The 14,232-nt window shown below is 23.4% G+C and overlaps 2 protein-coding genes across 2 annotated transcripts; one reads left to right on the top strand and one right to left on the bottom strand.

Moving 5' to 3' along the window:
- Window positions 1-4,980: 4,980 nt before the first annotated feature.
- On the top strand, window positions 4,981-7,761 carry MKS88_005523 (ABC1 family; the record flags this gene model as incomplete). The annotated part of the gene is made up of 1 exon (XM_067218793.1): window positions 4,981-7,761. One exon carries the CDS (start codon window positions 4,981-4,983, stop codon window positions 7,759-7,761), a length of 2,781 nt encoding a protein of 926 aa, XP_067070733.1.
- A 1,169-nt stretch (window positions 7,762-8,930) lies between these two features.
- Window positions 8,931-13,663, bottom strand: MKS88_005522 (protein phosphatase PPM5; the record flags this gene model as incomplete). The annotated part of the gene is made up of 4 exons (XM_067218792.1): window positions 8,931-9,059; window positions 9,229-9,403; window positions 9,765-11,031; window positions 13,567-13,663. 4 exons carry the CDS (start codon window positions 13,661-13,663, stop codon window positions 8,931-8,933), a joined length of 1,668 nt encoding a protein of 555 aa, XP_067070732.1.
- Window positions 13,664-14,232: the final 569 nt, after the last annotated feature.

The raw sequence follows: 14,232 nt of genomic DNA, 5'->3' as shown, positions 1-14,232 counted from the left end.
ATAAAGGTTTTTTCTAAAAAACGAAAAGAAACAACTCAATTATTTTAATAGCTTATATGTATATATATATATATATATATTTATATATGTACAATTATTTATATATTAGGCCTGTATATTACAGTCATTAGTAAACACATTTTGTTTATTTTTCTATTTCAACTTTAGCATTGAAAAAATAGGATTTTATGTATGCAAAAAGTAAAAGGGTTGGTAAAATGAAAAATATGTGTTTTGTTAAAGATATAGATGACGCGAATATATAAAAAATATGTAAGTATGAACACTTGAAAAATTCTTAATACAAAGTACTAGACTATATTTGTAATTATTGGACTTTTGTTGTTATATGTAATTTCGTTAATGTTGATAAAATTCAATAGAATATAAAAAAGTACGTACGTATGTTTGTTTTCATTATTTGTTTTTTATGTATGTTTTTTTTTTTTTTTTTTTTGCCTTGATAAAAATATTTGAAGCTGCTTATATGTTAATTGTTGCAAAAAGGAGAAATTATCATTAAAATTTGCAAAAATGTTCTTTAATTATTTTTTTTTTTCTTATAAAGCAATATCTATATTTTTTATTTATGTCATGATATATTTTATTTTTTTTGTATATATATATACATATATACGTACAATGCGAGTTGTTAAAACATTGCAGCTTATTTTTTTTTTGGTTGTTTATTTTTTAAAATTCCAATAACGCATGAACTATGAGATTTATTTAACTTTTGGTAATTTTCAATAAAAATTACTGAAGTTTATATTTATATATTTATCGTTTTTCATTTATAATTTTTTGACCTGAAATGTTGGATGAAGGATTATATTCTATGGCAATATATAAAAAAAAAATTTATATATATTTATAAGAAGCATTCTTTGTTCTTTCATATCTGTATGCATTTTTTACATATTTTTATTTTCAATTTTTTAAGTATTTTTTTTTTTTTTTTCCATTAATAAACCACTTTATTACATGCCTTTTTCTTAAAATAAATAGACTCATTTACTGTTATTTTTTTGAACACTGCTCATTAAATTAATCTAAGAAAAAGGAACAAGGGTAAAATGGAATAAACGAAATTGCAATTACGGAAGGGTGTAGAGAAGATTGTACATGTATATATATAGATCTATTTGCGCAGCATATTGCTCATTGGTTGTAACGTAAACAGTTGAACATGCAATTAAAATATTTTATATTATTGCTGCATTTTTTTATAGAATAATTATGGACTTATTTTACAATTTCCGGTTAAATAATTTTTCCTTTTTATGTAAGGAAAATTAAGTTTTATTTGTAACACTCATAATAATATTAATTATACGTATCTATATTTATATATACGGCAACTTACATATTTTTATAAACACTTCTATATTACATTTTCTGAAAACAAAATATTTCACTATACATAATAAATGGAATTCAAATAAAGCGAGTTTTTTTTTTTTTTTTTTTTTTTTTTTTTTTTATTCCATTGCGCATATGGGGAAACCAATATAATATATATACATAAGTACGCACAAGTAAAAAAAAAAAAAAGTAACGAACTCAGAAAAATTTAGTTTTGTTTAAAAAATAATAAAAGATGATTCACATAAAACGGTAAAAAAAAGAAGAAGCGATTATATACATATGCTTAAGTACGTACTTAAATATAATATAAATTACGTACATACTATGTTTATTATTAATACATATTCACGTTAAATCTTCGTTAATCTTTTTGCCATCCAGGGTATAATGCGTCAACAAGTTGTACATATTTCTTTTGTGCTTCTTCTTTACTTAATTTTTCAATTGATTTCCATGCTTCATATTTTTTTCTCTCTTCAAATTTAAAAAAGCTAGGAGCACCAATATTGCAAGCACCTACAGTACTCTGTTTAAAATATTTATATAAATTCAATTTGTCCTCAACAGAAATTACTTCAGTTTTGGGTAAAGTGTTAATGAAACAAACACTTTTTTCAAACATCTCTGGCATACTCATTTTGTCTTTTAAAGCATTAAAAACTAAGAAGAAAAAAATTAAAAGAAATATTCGAATTTTATTAACAAATTTTTAATGTTTATTACTTTTTCACTATAAAACAGAAGTTGTCATAAGTATTACAAATGACAGAAAAAGTTTGACAGTAAAAAGGGTAAATGTACAAAAATGTAAAAATAAATTGTTTTATTAACTCTTTTTGTGAAAATATTTACATAGTATGAATAGTTTTAGCATTTATACACATGTATGTACGCATGTGTATATAATGTATATGTACATATATATATTTATATATCATTCAATTTTTTTTTTTCTTTCATATAGCAAAAAAACAGTATTAATGTAGTGTATATTTAACAGAATGAATACATTAGAATTATTCATATGTTTATAATAAGAAAATGAAATAATAAATTTTATATAAAAATGACAAACACATATAATATAACTCATAAATTTACAAAAATTAATCGTATAATTCTAAGTGAAAAAATTGTTACCTTTTATATGGTTTATTAATTTTAGTCAAATAACAGTAAAAAGATGTAATTGAAAATATAAAAAAGGAAGTTAAAATAGTAAAATTCGGTAAAGAAAAAAATGGGGGTAATTATTAAATCAATGTTCGGTAAATAAATTATTATATATTGTACTAATTAAAATTTCTTGTTTTTTAAAGTGTACAAAAATTTTATGGACTCATAAACAGAGAGTATATTTTTATATCGCATTGAATGGATGGAAAATAAAAAAAAATTTAATTAGAAAAAATTTCTTTTAACAAAAATAAGAAAAAACTAATTCAATAATTTATTTTCAGATGTAACAAGGGCGTTATTATAAAGTCATAATAGTTTTACAATTTCCATAAAAAATTAACGTTAACGTTATAACATTGCTTATTTTTTATATAAATATTTTTCATTAAAACAAGAGGTCGCCTTTATTTTATTTATGGTATATAAATATGTATATTCAAAACAACTGCTGAAAATTAATCTAAGTTTTATTAAAGAATGTTTTATTCAGTTAAATAAAAAATAAAAAATTAGCTTATGCACCATTTAGCATTAATAAGATATATTTTTTACATCCCACATAAATAATTTCGATTTTTATTATAGTGTCCATAATATATAAATATATATATATATAATATATTTTTGCTTTAAACATTCACATAAAAATAAAATAAAAAAAAATTTATATATTATTAAACAGTTTTTGATAAAAAAAAAACAAAAAAGCAAAAAAAATATTCTCTTTCGATATACAAGGAAAAATAATTTATTTGCACGTTCGTGTACTTAATGCGGAACGAACAATGCGAAAAATATTTTTTAAATATTATAATTATTTAATTTCAACGTGTAATGTCCTTCTTTTAAGATATTTATTATATTTATATAATTGTAATTTTTTTGGTGTATTAACTTTATTCTTTTCTGTCACATACCTTGAAGGCTGTTTTCCATACTTCCGTGCTTCAGTACATTCTATAACAATAACTTTTCTGTTTTTTTTTTTGGCATATATATATACTACAAAAAAAAATATAAAAATAAAAATAAAAGAGAAAAAATAATGCATTATTTTGTAGAAAAATATATTACAATGAAATTTTAATGTAAGTACACTTATTGTAAAGGTTATTTATTCAAATGTGAAGTAAATAAAATTGATACGCAAAAAAAAAAAAAGTTACTATATGTATTATTATAAGTATATATAGTTTTATTAAAAATTGTATATAAAAATAGAAGGAAATTTCTTCTTTTTTTTTTAACGCATCTTTAATTTGTTAATATTCTGCTTTAACCATTTCTATTTCTGTTACAGCAATTATTTACAATAGAGTCTCTTATCATATTTATGTCATTTGGAATTATAAACTGTCGATAACATTTCACCATTACCATGAAAAATAGATATATTAGAATATCACATTTTTTCATATTTTTTGTACTTTACTAAAAACATGTAACATTTGGTTCGATGGGTGTTGCTATTACACTTAATATATCATATAACACATATATATAAATCTATATGTATATATCGTATATGTTTGCAGGTACGTATTATGTACAATGATTGGATAAACTTCACCAATTTGAACATTTTATCGTTTAATAATGCATCTTCAAATTATTTTTAATATCCCGAAATGTCCATTAGGTGTCATTCTATTTTTTAGATAAATTCAAACGTTGTAATCTTTTGAAGTCACACATTAAACACATTATATATTTATTTTTAATATATACTTTTTTATTATTATACAAAAATTTTTAAATCTTAAATATCCATTTCTTCAAAAAGATATTATGTAAAATTTAATAAAAGAAAAATTAAATAACTAATCCATAAAAAAATGTGCAATCTGATTGAATGAAACAAAAACATATAAACAAGAAAATAGATGACGGAAAAGCATAAAAATAATATAAATTAAAATTATATCCTTTCGTTTATTTTGTTGCTATTTATTAATATATTTATGTATGTATACGTACATATTTAATTAAAAAAGAGTAATAATAATAATAAATGATAAAAGATATAAAAAAAAAAAAAAAAATGTAATTTTTTTTCCCCTTGTTTTAGCACTTTTTTGGTATGTAACTATTGTACGTAAATTTTTTCTGTTTTTCAAAGTGAACTCTTAATTCTAAATCTTGAAAAATATTTCGATTTCTACAGCATTTACAGGAAAAATTAATAAATTTTTCCAGTACAGTCGTTGCAATTTTTTAAACATTTGCTCAAAATTGATGAAAGCATTTTTGTTTTAAACGTGTACATACATACATATATATGTATGTATTATATATGTATGTAATATATATGTGTGTAATATATATGTATGTAACATAATGTAATATATATGTATGTAATATATATGTATGTAATATATATGTAAATACGTATAAGTACGGTTTAACCTCATAGGCGTAGGGAGATTTAAAAATATGACAGTCGTGCATAAATTAAAGAGAAAACTTGAGCCATCCTTATATAAAAGGAACTACATGAGTAATTGTGAAATACTAAAATTTAAAAATAAAATTAGCAGTGAAGATAATAAAAAACATTTAAACAAATCAAAAAAGAATATAAACAATGTCAAAAGTGAAAATATATGTAAGGGTTTAACTACACCCTTTGAAATATACAGATGGTCCTATATATTAAATACAAATAACGAAAAGTTAATTAATGATGTAATAAAACACGATCAACAAAAAAAAAAAAAGATAAAAAAAGGGATAACTACTCAATTGGATATATATAACATTATCAGTCGACACAGTATTATAATAAATGACCAGGAAAATGATATGTTTCTTGAAAATGAAATAAATAATTATTTTTACAGTTTGATGAATAATTTAGAATACTATTTTGATAACTACGAATTTATACATTATATAGTAAAAAATTTAAAGAAAAATGAATCTCATATATTTTATTATATTTATAACAATTTTAAGTTTCTTCATGCCTTGCCATTCAAATGTTTTTGGCAATATGGAAATTTGGAAAATCTGTACATTGAGAATAATAATGATAATTATGAATATGACGAAGAATGTAACAATGAATATTTATTTAAAAATGTCGATTTAAACAAACTTGATATGCTGTTGAGCGAAGATGACACCTTAAATAACGTAATAAATATAAATGAGGTTAATACGAAAGAAGAACATACAGAAGAAACCTTTTTTAAACCTCCTTTAGAAAATGGAAAGCATAGTAATGATGAATTGAGACGACACTACCACACTGTAATGGGGCCATTTAAGTATAAATATAACTATAAGGATAGAAGTGATACGTATGGTCTAGGTGAGAAAATGAAACGGCAAAAGGAAGTTACTCCATATATGCAGATTACAAATGAAAGTTACAATATACATAAGGATAAGAAAATTGTCAATGATAGGAAAAAATGCGCTAATATAGAATATATAAAAAGGAGTTACCCGAATAAAACCTTAAATAATTTTATATTTACAAGTGAAAAAAAGTGTATAAATAGTATGGCTTCATCTACCATATCAAGCTGTGCTCGTAAAATGAGATTAGAAAATATGGATAATAGTAAATATTCTCGTGATATTAATTTAAACATTAATAAAAGTAAGGTGATCAACAGTTTAACATATAGCACGAAGTCTAGGTGTTATGAATGCTTAAATAGAAGTACTACTTTAAATGAAAACACATACAGCTTTAGCAGTAGCACTGATGATACACCAAAGGGCGGAAAATACGTAAATTTAAAAGAGAAAGAAGAAAAAGTATTTGAAAATGTAAGTTACGATAAAATGGTAAAGGAATACGATTTCATTTATGATATTGCAACTTTAGATAAAAAAATACCTAATAATGAAAAATCAAAAGGAAAAAATTTTAGAACAAGCAAAGTGCCAGTATCCCCCATGAGTAGAGCTAGTGTATTTGGTAAAATAATTTTTGATATAGTAAAAAATAGTAGTATAGAATATGTTAAAAGCGTATTAACAAATAATACGAATGACAAGAAAAATATAATTTTAAATGAAAAGAACGCAGAAGTTTTGGCAAATGGTTTAAGTAAAATGAGAGGAGTAGTTTTAAAATTAGGTCAAATGATCAGTTTGCAAGATGAATATTTGTCACCTATTGTAATCAAGGCATTAAAACTTGTTAATAACTCAGCAGATGTAATGCCAGAAAGTCAGTTAATAAATGTGTTAATAAAAGAATTAGGGAATGATTATGAAAAGAAGTTTGATTTTTTTAATTATAAACCTTTTGCAAGTGCATCAATAGGACAAGTACATGAAGCAAAAATAAAAAACAAGAAGGTAGCTGTGAAAATACAATATCCAGGTATATATGAGTCTATTGATAGTGATATAAAAAATTTGCTATTTATTAATCAATATACCGATTTAATATTAAAAAATTTATATATTGAAAACGTGTGTAAAGAAATAAAAAAGGAGTTAAAATGTGAATGTGACTACATTAATGAAGCAAAATATTATGTGCTTTTTAAAAAAATTTTCCAAAAAAGTAAATATTTTTATGTACCATCTGTTTATACTGAATATATAACCAAACATGTTTTAGTAACGTCTTATGTAGATGGAATAACTATTGATGAAGTAGCAGAAAAATATCCTCAAGTTATACGGGATTCCTTAGGTCAGAGAATTCTTTATCTATGTTTACATGAATTGTTTGTTTTTAAAATTATGAATACCGATCCAAATTTAGGAAATTTTTTATATAATGTTCAGAACGACAAATTGTGTTTAATTGATTTTGGAGCTACTCGAACGTATAAAAATGAATTTGTTGATCAATATTTAAGACTTGTTAAATCATCAGTTGAAGAAGATGAGGAAAAAATTTATCATTACTCTTGTATGCTTAACTTTTTTGTTGGTCAGGAAAATGAAGAAATGAAAAATTCTCACATTAAATCTGTTATACTCGTTGGAGAACCCTTTAAATCGAAAACATATGATTTTGGCAAAAATAATTTAGCCAAACAAATATATAACTTATTACCGAAAATTATATACAATAGACTAGTTCCCCCTAGATCTGAAATTTATACGTTACACCGAAAGTTATCAGGGTCCTATTTAATTTGCATGAAATTAAAAGCAAGGGTTAATGCTGCTGATATTTTTAATTCTATATATAAGAATTATAAATTTTCTGTCGAAGATACATATGAAAAAAGTGTATAAAAGCGTAACCACGTTTGCCTTTTTTTAAGTGCACTAAGTAGTACACAAATATTTGTAGAGACATACTTATGTATGCTCATAATTATGCATATACATCAGTTTCGAATTACTAATTTTTAGCAAAAATACATTTTTAAAGGGAGAACAATTTAACGAAATTGTGTTTTGTACTGGTTTATTTGAAATATGCTTATTTAACAATTCTTTTCTTTTCTTTTCTTTTTTTTTTTTTTTTCTCGCAATGAATAGCATCATATATGACATTATCATATTTTTTTTTTTTTTTTTTTTTTTTTTTTTTTGATTGTTTTCCCCATGGTTATGTCACTAAAATATACCCCTGCTATTTGTACAAATTAACGCGTAATATATTTGTTTTTAAAATCATTTAATCCAATTTTGATAGTTAAACCAAAGATAAATAGCTAATTATATAGGTGTTTATAACAAGTCAGCTCTGTAATTTTGAAGATTATGCAATGCCATAAATTGAACACTTATAATGTAACCCTTTTGCTTTACCTTTGGAGCGAGTAAAAATGAAAAGCTATTGCTTAAAAGGACTAAAAAAATATGCAGTTAATATGAGGCTGTCATAATGTAGTTATTAAAAAGAAGCTACTAAAAAATCGATGTTAGGAAAAAGAAAAAATAGCAGTTACTTATTTTCCTTTGAAAAAACTGTCGTAGGAATAAATTCAACATTTATGCAAACGGAAAAAACATCACATAAATATTAACGTAAAAATTAAAAAAAAAAAAGAAAAAAAGAATAAAAGCAGAACGTAACTTAAAAGACATTTGTTATTAAATTATATAGTTACAGTTATATTTTATATGTTTTCCCTTTTCATACATTATATATATATATATATATATATATATATATATATATTTTTTTTTTTTTTTTTTTTTTTAATATATAAAATCATAAAACTTTATTTACTATAAATTTTCTTTAATGTCTTATATAATTAGAAGGAATTAAATTAAAGCATTTCTTAAATAGTGTATTCAAAAATGTGAAAAGGTGTACACATGTGCTAATTAAAATAACTGCAAAATAATTCATATATATATATGAAATGCGGACTCATGTAAGTATATACATATAATATTTACGAAAAAATAAAATCAGCTAAAATTGTTTTTTTTTTTTTTCATATCTTCTATTTTTTTTTTTTGCATTTTTCTGATAGGTATATAGCTTGTATTGTTATATCATCAACAATATTTTCTTCTTCATTCAGCCATCTATCCCACGATTCCTTTGCCAAATTTTCAACAGCATCTTGAACCTTTAAAGGAAGAAGAAAGAACGTTCATATGACGATTAAGGGTTCATAGAAAATTCACAAATGTGTGCAGTTTTTAAACTCATACGTGCCAATATATATAAATGCACGTAAATGTACACATGTACAAGCTAACTAAAAAATACTTTAACCCACATGCAATTTATCTCACATTGTCATATCCAAATTGGTAAATCAAGTTAATAGCCTCTTCTGAAGAAATGAACTCCCATACTCCATCACTGCAAATTAGGACCAGAATATCTTCATCTTCATTAATATTTACTTCAATAAAATCTGGCTCAGAAATAATACCTATTTGATGACCTATTGTATCTCCTATTGCTCTACGTACATAAAAAAAAAAATGCAAACGCATGAACAATAAACATAAGTACACATATAATAAGCATATTTAACTCTAATAATAACAGTAGCATAACGAATACACTAAATCGAACTACGTTTTGAGTATAAATGTTTAATGCGCAATAGAAAAAATGAGTTTTATATATTAAACAATAAAATGAAATGTTTTGATAAAATACGTGCACAAGAAATTATATTATCCAAAGAAAGAAGTGGAGAAGGGGCATATAATAATACACTTTATATAGACATAAACATATATATATATATATATATATATATCCTCAAAAGACAAAACACATGTTCATATATATAAACACATGAGCTAATGATCAATACCTTGACATGGCCAACCCAGGATAAAATTTGTTTTTCAGGAAAACACGATATGGTATATCTCCCTCTAACTTCATTACGTGTCCCCCCGAATTTATAATTCTTTTTTTTTCATCATGTGAATTAGGTTTATGATCTTTCGTTAGTTCAACAGCTTCCAATTTATTAGTAGATCCGTTTATTCTCTTTCCTAGTACTGCTCTAGAATCTCCTACATAAGCTACATATAATTTTTTTTCTTTAAACAGATGAACTATTATTGTTGCTGTTGTACCACTCATTGTGCTATCAAAAAAGGCCTCCTTTTTTCTTTTTTTTTTCTTTTTTTGTTTGTTTAATGTTTGTTTATTATTATTTGTAGTATTTTCCCTTTTATCTGAATATTTACTACATTCTTTTTTTTTCTTTTTGCTGGAGATCTCACAATCATCATCTTTATCATTATCATTAGCACTATCAGTATCGGTATCATCACATGTGTTTTCACTATCCGTATATGTATCATCACTACAATCACTTTCTTCTACATCTCCATACCCCTTCATGTTTAAATCAAAGTGAGAGCTCACAACTACATTACTACTATTAAGGTTGTTATTGTTTTTTCTCCTGTTGCTGCTACTTCTCTTGTTGTTATTGTTGTTGTTTTCCTTATTTGCAAAGGCTTCTAAATAGGCATTTGTAGTCTTCTCGATATTCTCATGAATATTTAAAAACGCATTCGTAAATACTTCTTTTGGATTTTTTAAAAAATTTTCATTCCTTATAATCATATATGGTAGTTCCTTCTGCACATAATTAGATACATCATGACCATATGGTCCATGTCCGTCAAAAATAGCATATAAAGCTAAATTTTCCATTGTAATAATAATAAAATCATCTTGATTTGGACTTTCAGGTTTTAAACCCTTTCTACATACATATCCTATACCATTTTCATTTAATTTATCAACCGATCCTTTAATTTTTACACATTTTTTTTCAAAATCTTCTTGAAAATGAGATGCTCTTACACCTGCTACGGAAGATCGATTTATTATTTTTTTTTTTTTTATATTTGCTTTTTTTCCTTCATTCTCTTCTTCTTCATCTTCCTCTTTTACTGCTGCTTCTACCTTCGCTTGTGTATCCTTTTCTGATGATTCTTTAAACCTATCTTCGTTTTCCCTTAACTCTTGGATACTTCTTTTTATTTCGTCCGTATCATTTGCTAAGTCACTTCTTGTGCTAATAGACAATCTTCTTCTTGTATTTTTTTTCTCTCTAACTGTTTTTAAAGAAGGAAAAAAAAAAAAAAAATGTAAATACTAATGAACAGTATATGATGCAAATAAGATATACATGGATCAAAATATATGAATATACACAAGTATTACACTTATGATGTGAGTCATGTAATTTTTACGTAAATATAATGTATTTAATTTTTTCAGAATAACGAAAGAAAATTAAAAAGCTTATTTTTTCTATGATATGATACAAGATTGCGGCCACATATATACACATATGAATAGGCATATAAAAAACGCGTCAAAAGCTTAAAAAATGCAAAGACAAATATACGAAACCAACACTATCACAAGAAAGGAGAAATAAATCATAAGAAGTGGATCTATAAACTTTGTTTTTATTATGCAATTTTTGTTGTACACGTATAATTATGCCATTATTCAGTGCAAAGCATTTCACTAAATCATATGATTTTACTAAATTATTTTATTTTATTTTTTTTGAAAGTTAGGAAAAAAATAATGCACGAAAGAAAATACTGAAATACATTTTGCACATAATTTTTTTGTAAAATCTTTTTAGCTTTTCCAACTTGAAAATTTTTTTGAAAGTTGATTATATTATATATGTTTCAAAAAGAGAACATATATGTATCACAATAATATACATTTTTATATTCTTTCCTTTCTTCATACAATGCATATATTTACTTTGTTGTGTTGCATAGTTCTCAAAAATATGTATTTACACAATTCATTCATTTTTTACATAATAAATAAAGAAAACTCTAAACACTCAGTTGCAAATTGAAATGAAAACTTATCATGTTCGTAAAAAATGTATGTGAATGTTGTATAAATATATACATATATATATGTGGAAAACATTTTATTTTTTTTTTGTGTAACATTTTTAAGTAGATATATATTTATTTTTTTTACAATAAAATATAGCAAAGGTAGTAATATACAGCACTAAACAACTTGCACAGTGTTTTTATACAGACCATAATGAAAAATACAAAAATGTTTCCTTCATTTTAAATGAGAAAAACGCATTGTTGTACGTACCCTCTCAGTGGTTCTGTAGTAGGTACATTTTTCGTAGATATGTATGCCCGCATGTATATATCTATTTATATATGTATTAATGTATGCATGTATATATCTATTTATATATATATTAGTGTATGCATGTATATATCTATTTATGTATATATTAGTGTACGCATGTATTTACGAATTTAAGTATGTATGAGAGTACGCTATTATATAAGTATTTATATATGTATGAATGTATGCATGTGTATATGTATTTAGGCATTTGTATATTTATTCATTTATATAGGTATGTTTTTTCGTGCATGCACCTGTACGTGTGTGCACTTATGTGTGTTCATTTACAGATGCACATTTATGTGTACACGTGTAAGTATGTACCCCCATATACAATATTCTAGCTGTATATATGTTGCTTATAATATGCGATATTAATTACCAGCTTTTTTTTTTAATGAAGAAGTGCATGTACCCATATCTTTATCTCCTCTATTTAGCACGACAATTAAACATCATAACAAAAAGTATAGCATGTATAAAAAAAAAAAAATAATAATTTACTTTTTAAAAAGGAACAAGTGCAAAATAAATTAATTATATATAAAACTATAACTTTAATACAAAAAATCAAAACTTAAGTATATGAACAAATTTAAACTTATAGCGAAAAAAAAAAAAAAAACAATAAAATTTAACCATTTTCACAAAAAAAAATAATATAAAAGAAAAAATAATTGTACATCAGAAAGTATAAAAGAAATGAAATGTAACTAAAAAGAAAAAATAAAAACTTATACTTTGTTTAAAATAATTAATTGTACAACATTATGTTTAAAAGGGGAAAATTCCAAAAAAAAAAAAAAAAAAAGAAAGAAAAAGAAAGAAAAAAAAAAACGAAAGAATGAAATATAAAAATTTTTTTCAGAATATAAAAACGTAAAATTTAAAGAATTAACAAAATACTCATGTATTTATAAATTAAAAGGTATATACATTTATATACGTACATATATATATATGTGTAATAAGTTAGGTCGCTCTCAATATATATTTTACTTTTTTTCTTAAAATAAAGAAAAAAATGTTACATAATATTATAAAAAAAAAAAATTTTTAAAAGTATAATAGGTATACGGTAGCTTTTAGTAGAACTAAAAGTTAACCTTTAATAATATAAATTTGCGAACAAACATATCAACAAAAAAAACATCGCAGTGTAATATTTAACTAGTAACATTATGTTACATCGGTTAATTCCATTTTTTTAATAAATTTATGGATGCTTATAATACATAAACACCAGTATATCAGTATTGGTTTATATATTTTTACTCTTATATGTACAAGTATATATATATATATATTTCTTTATATATGTACTTATGTATATATATGTGTTTTTTCATAAGTATTTATTTATCTGTATATGCGAATTTATGTATGTATATGTATATTTATGTATACATTCGTATATATGTAATTATTTGTGAACTTTTGTATGTATATATACTTACCTATTTCCAAATGAGTTCGTTTTTTATCATTATGTTCACTGATAGATTTATTTATAGATTTTTCATCTGATTTATATTTAGTATTTCTTCTTATCATATTCAGTTGGCTGTAACTTCAAATTTTTAAAAGGAAGTTAAAAAAAAAAAATTCTTTTGCTTCTTTTTTTTTTATAAAAAATTCAAAAAACCATTGATGATTCTTGAAAAAATAAATACCTTCCTTTTATTTCATAACAGAAATAATGCTAATTATTATTTAATTACCCTTATTAGGAAATCTTTGTTAACTTTAAAAATTAAAATATAATTAATAATTATCCTTATGGTTCACCATTACTTGTATACGTATATATATATGTATATATGTACATACTAATTTATTTATTTAATCAACGAAAACATAGATAAATATTAAAGGGAAAAAAGAATGAAAATGCATGCACACTAGTATTCAAGACATTTCGTTGGTACTATTTCCAATAAATCGAATTAGGATGCATAGTGATTTATGTCTATAATGTATATGAGTATTATGTATACTTGCATGTGTATGAACGTATATATATATATATATGTATATATATTTACATTTATTTATTTATACCATATCTTTCGTTGTTTTGTATTGTACAGAGAGAAAAGTATTTATATATGAATGAAGTATAC

The sequence above is a fragment of the Plasmodium brasilianum genome, chromosome 14 (assembly GCF_023973825.1).
Source record: "Plasmodium brasilianum strain Bolivian I chromosome 14, whole genome shotgun sequence".
NCBI lineage: Eukaryota > Apicomplexa > Aconoidasida > Haemosporida > Plasmodiidae > Plasmodium > Plasmodium brasilianum.
The sequence above is the reverse complement of the archived record's forward strand: the minus strand, read 5'-3'. Positions and strand labels throughout refer to the sequence as shown.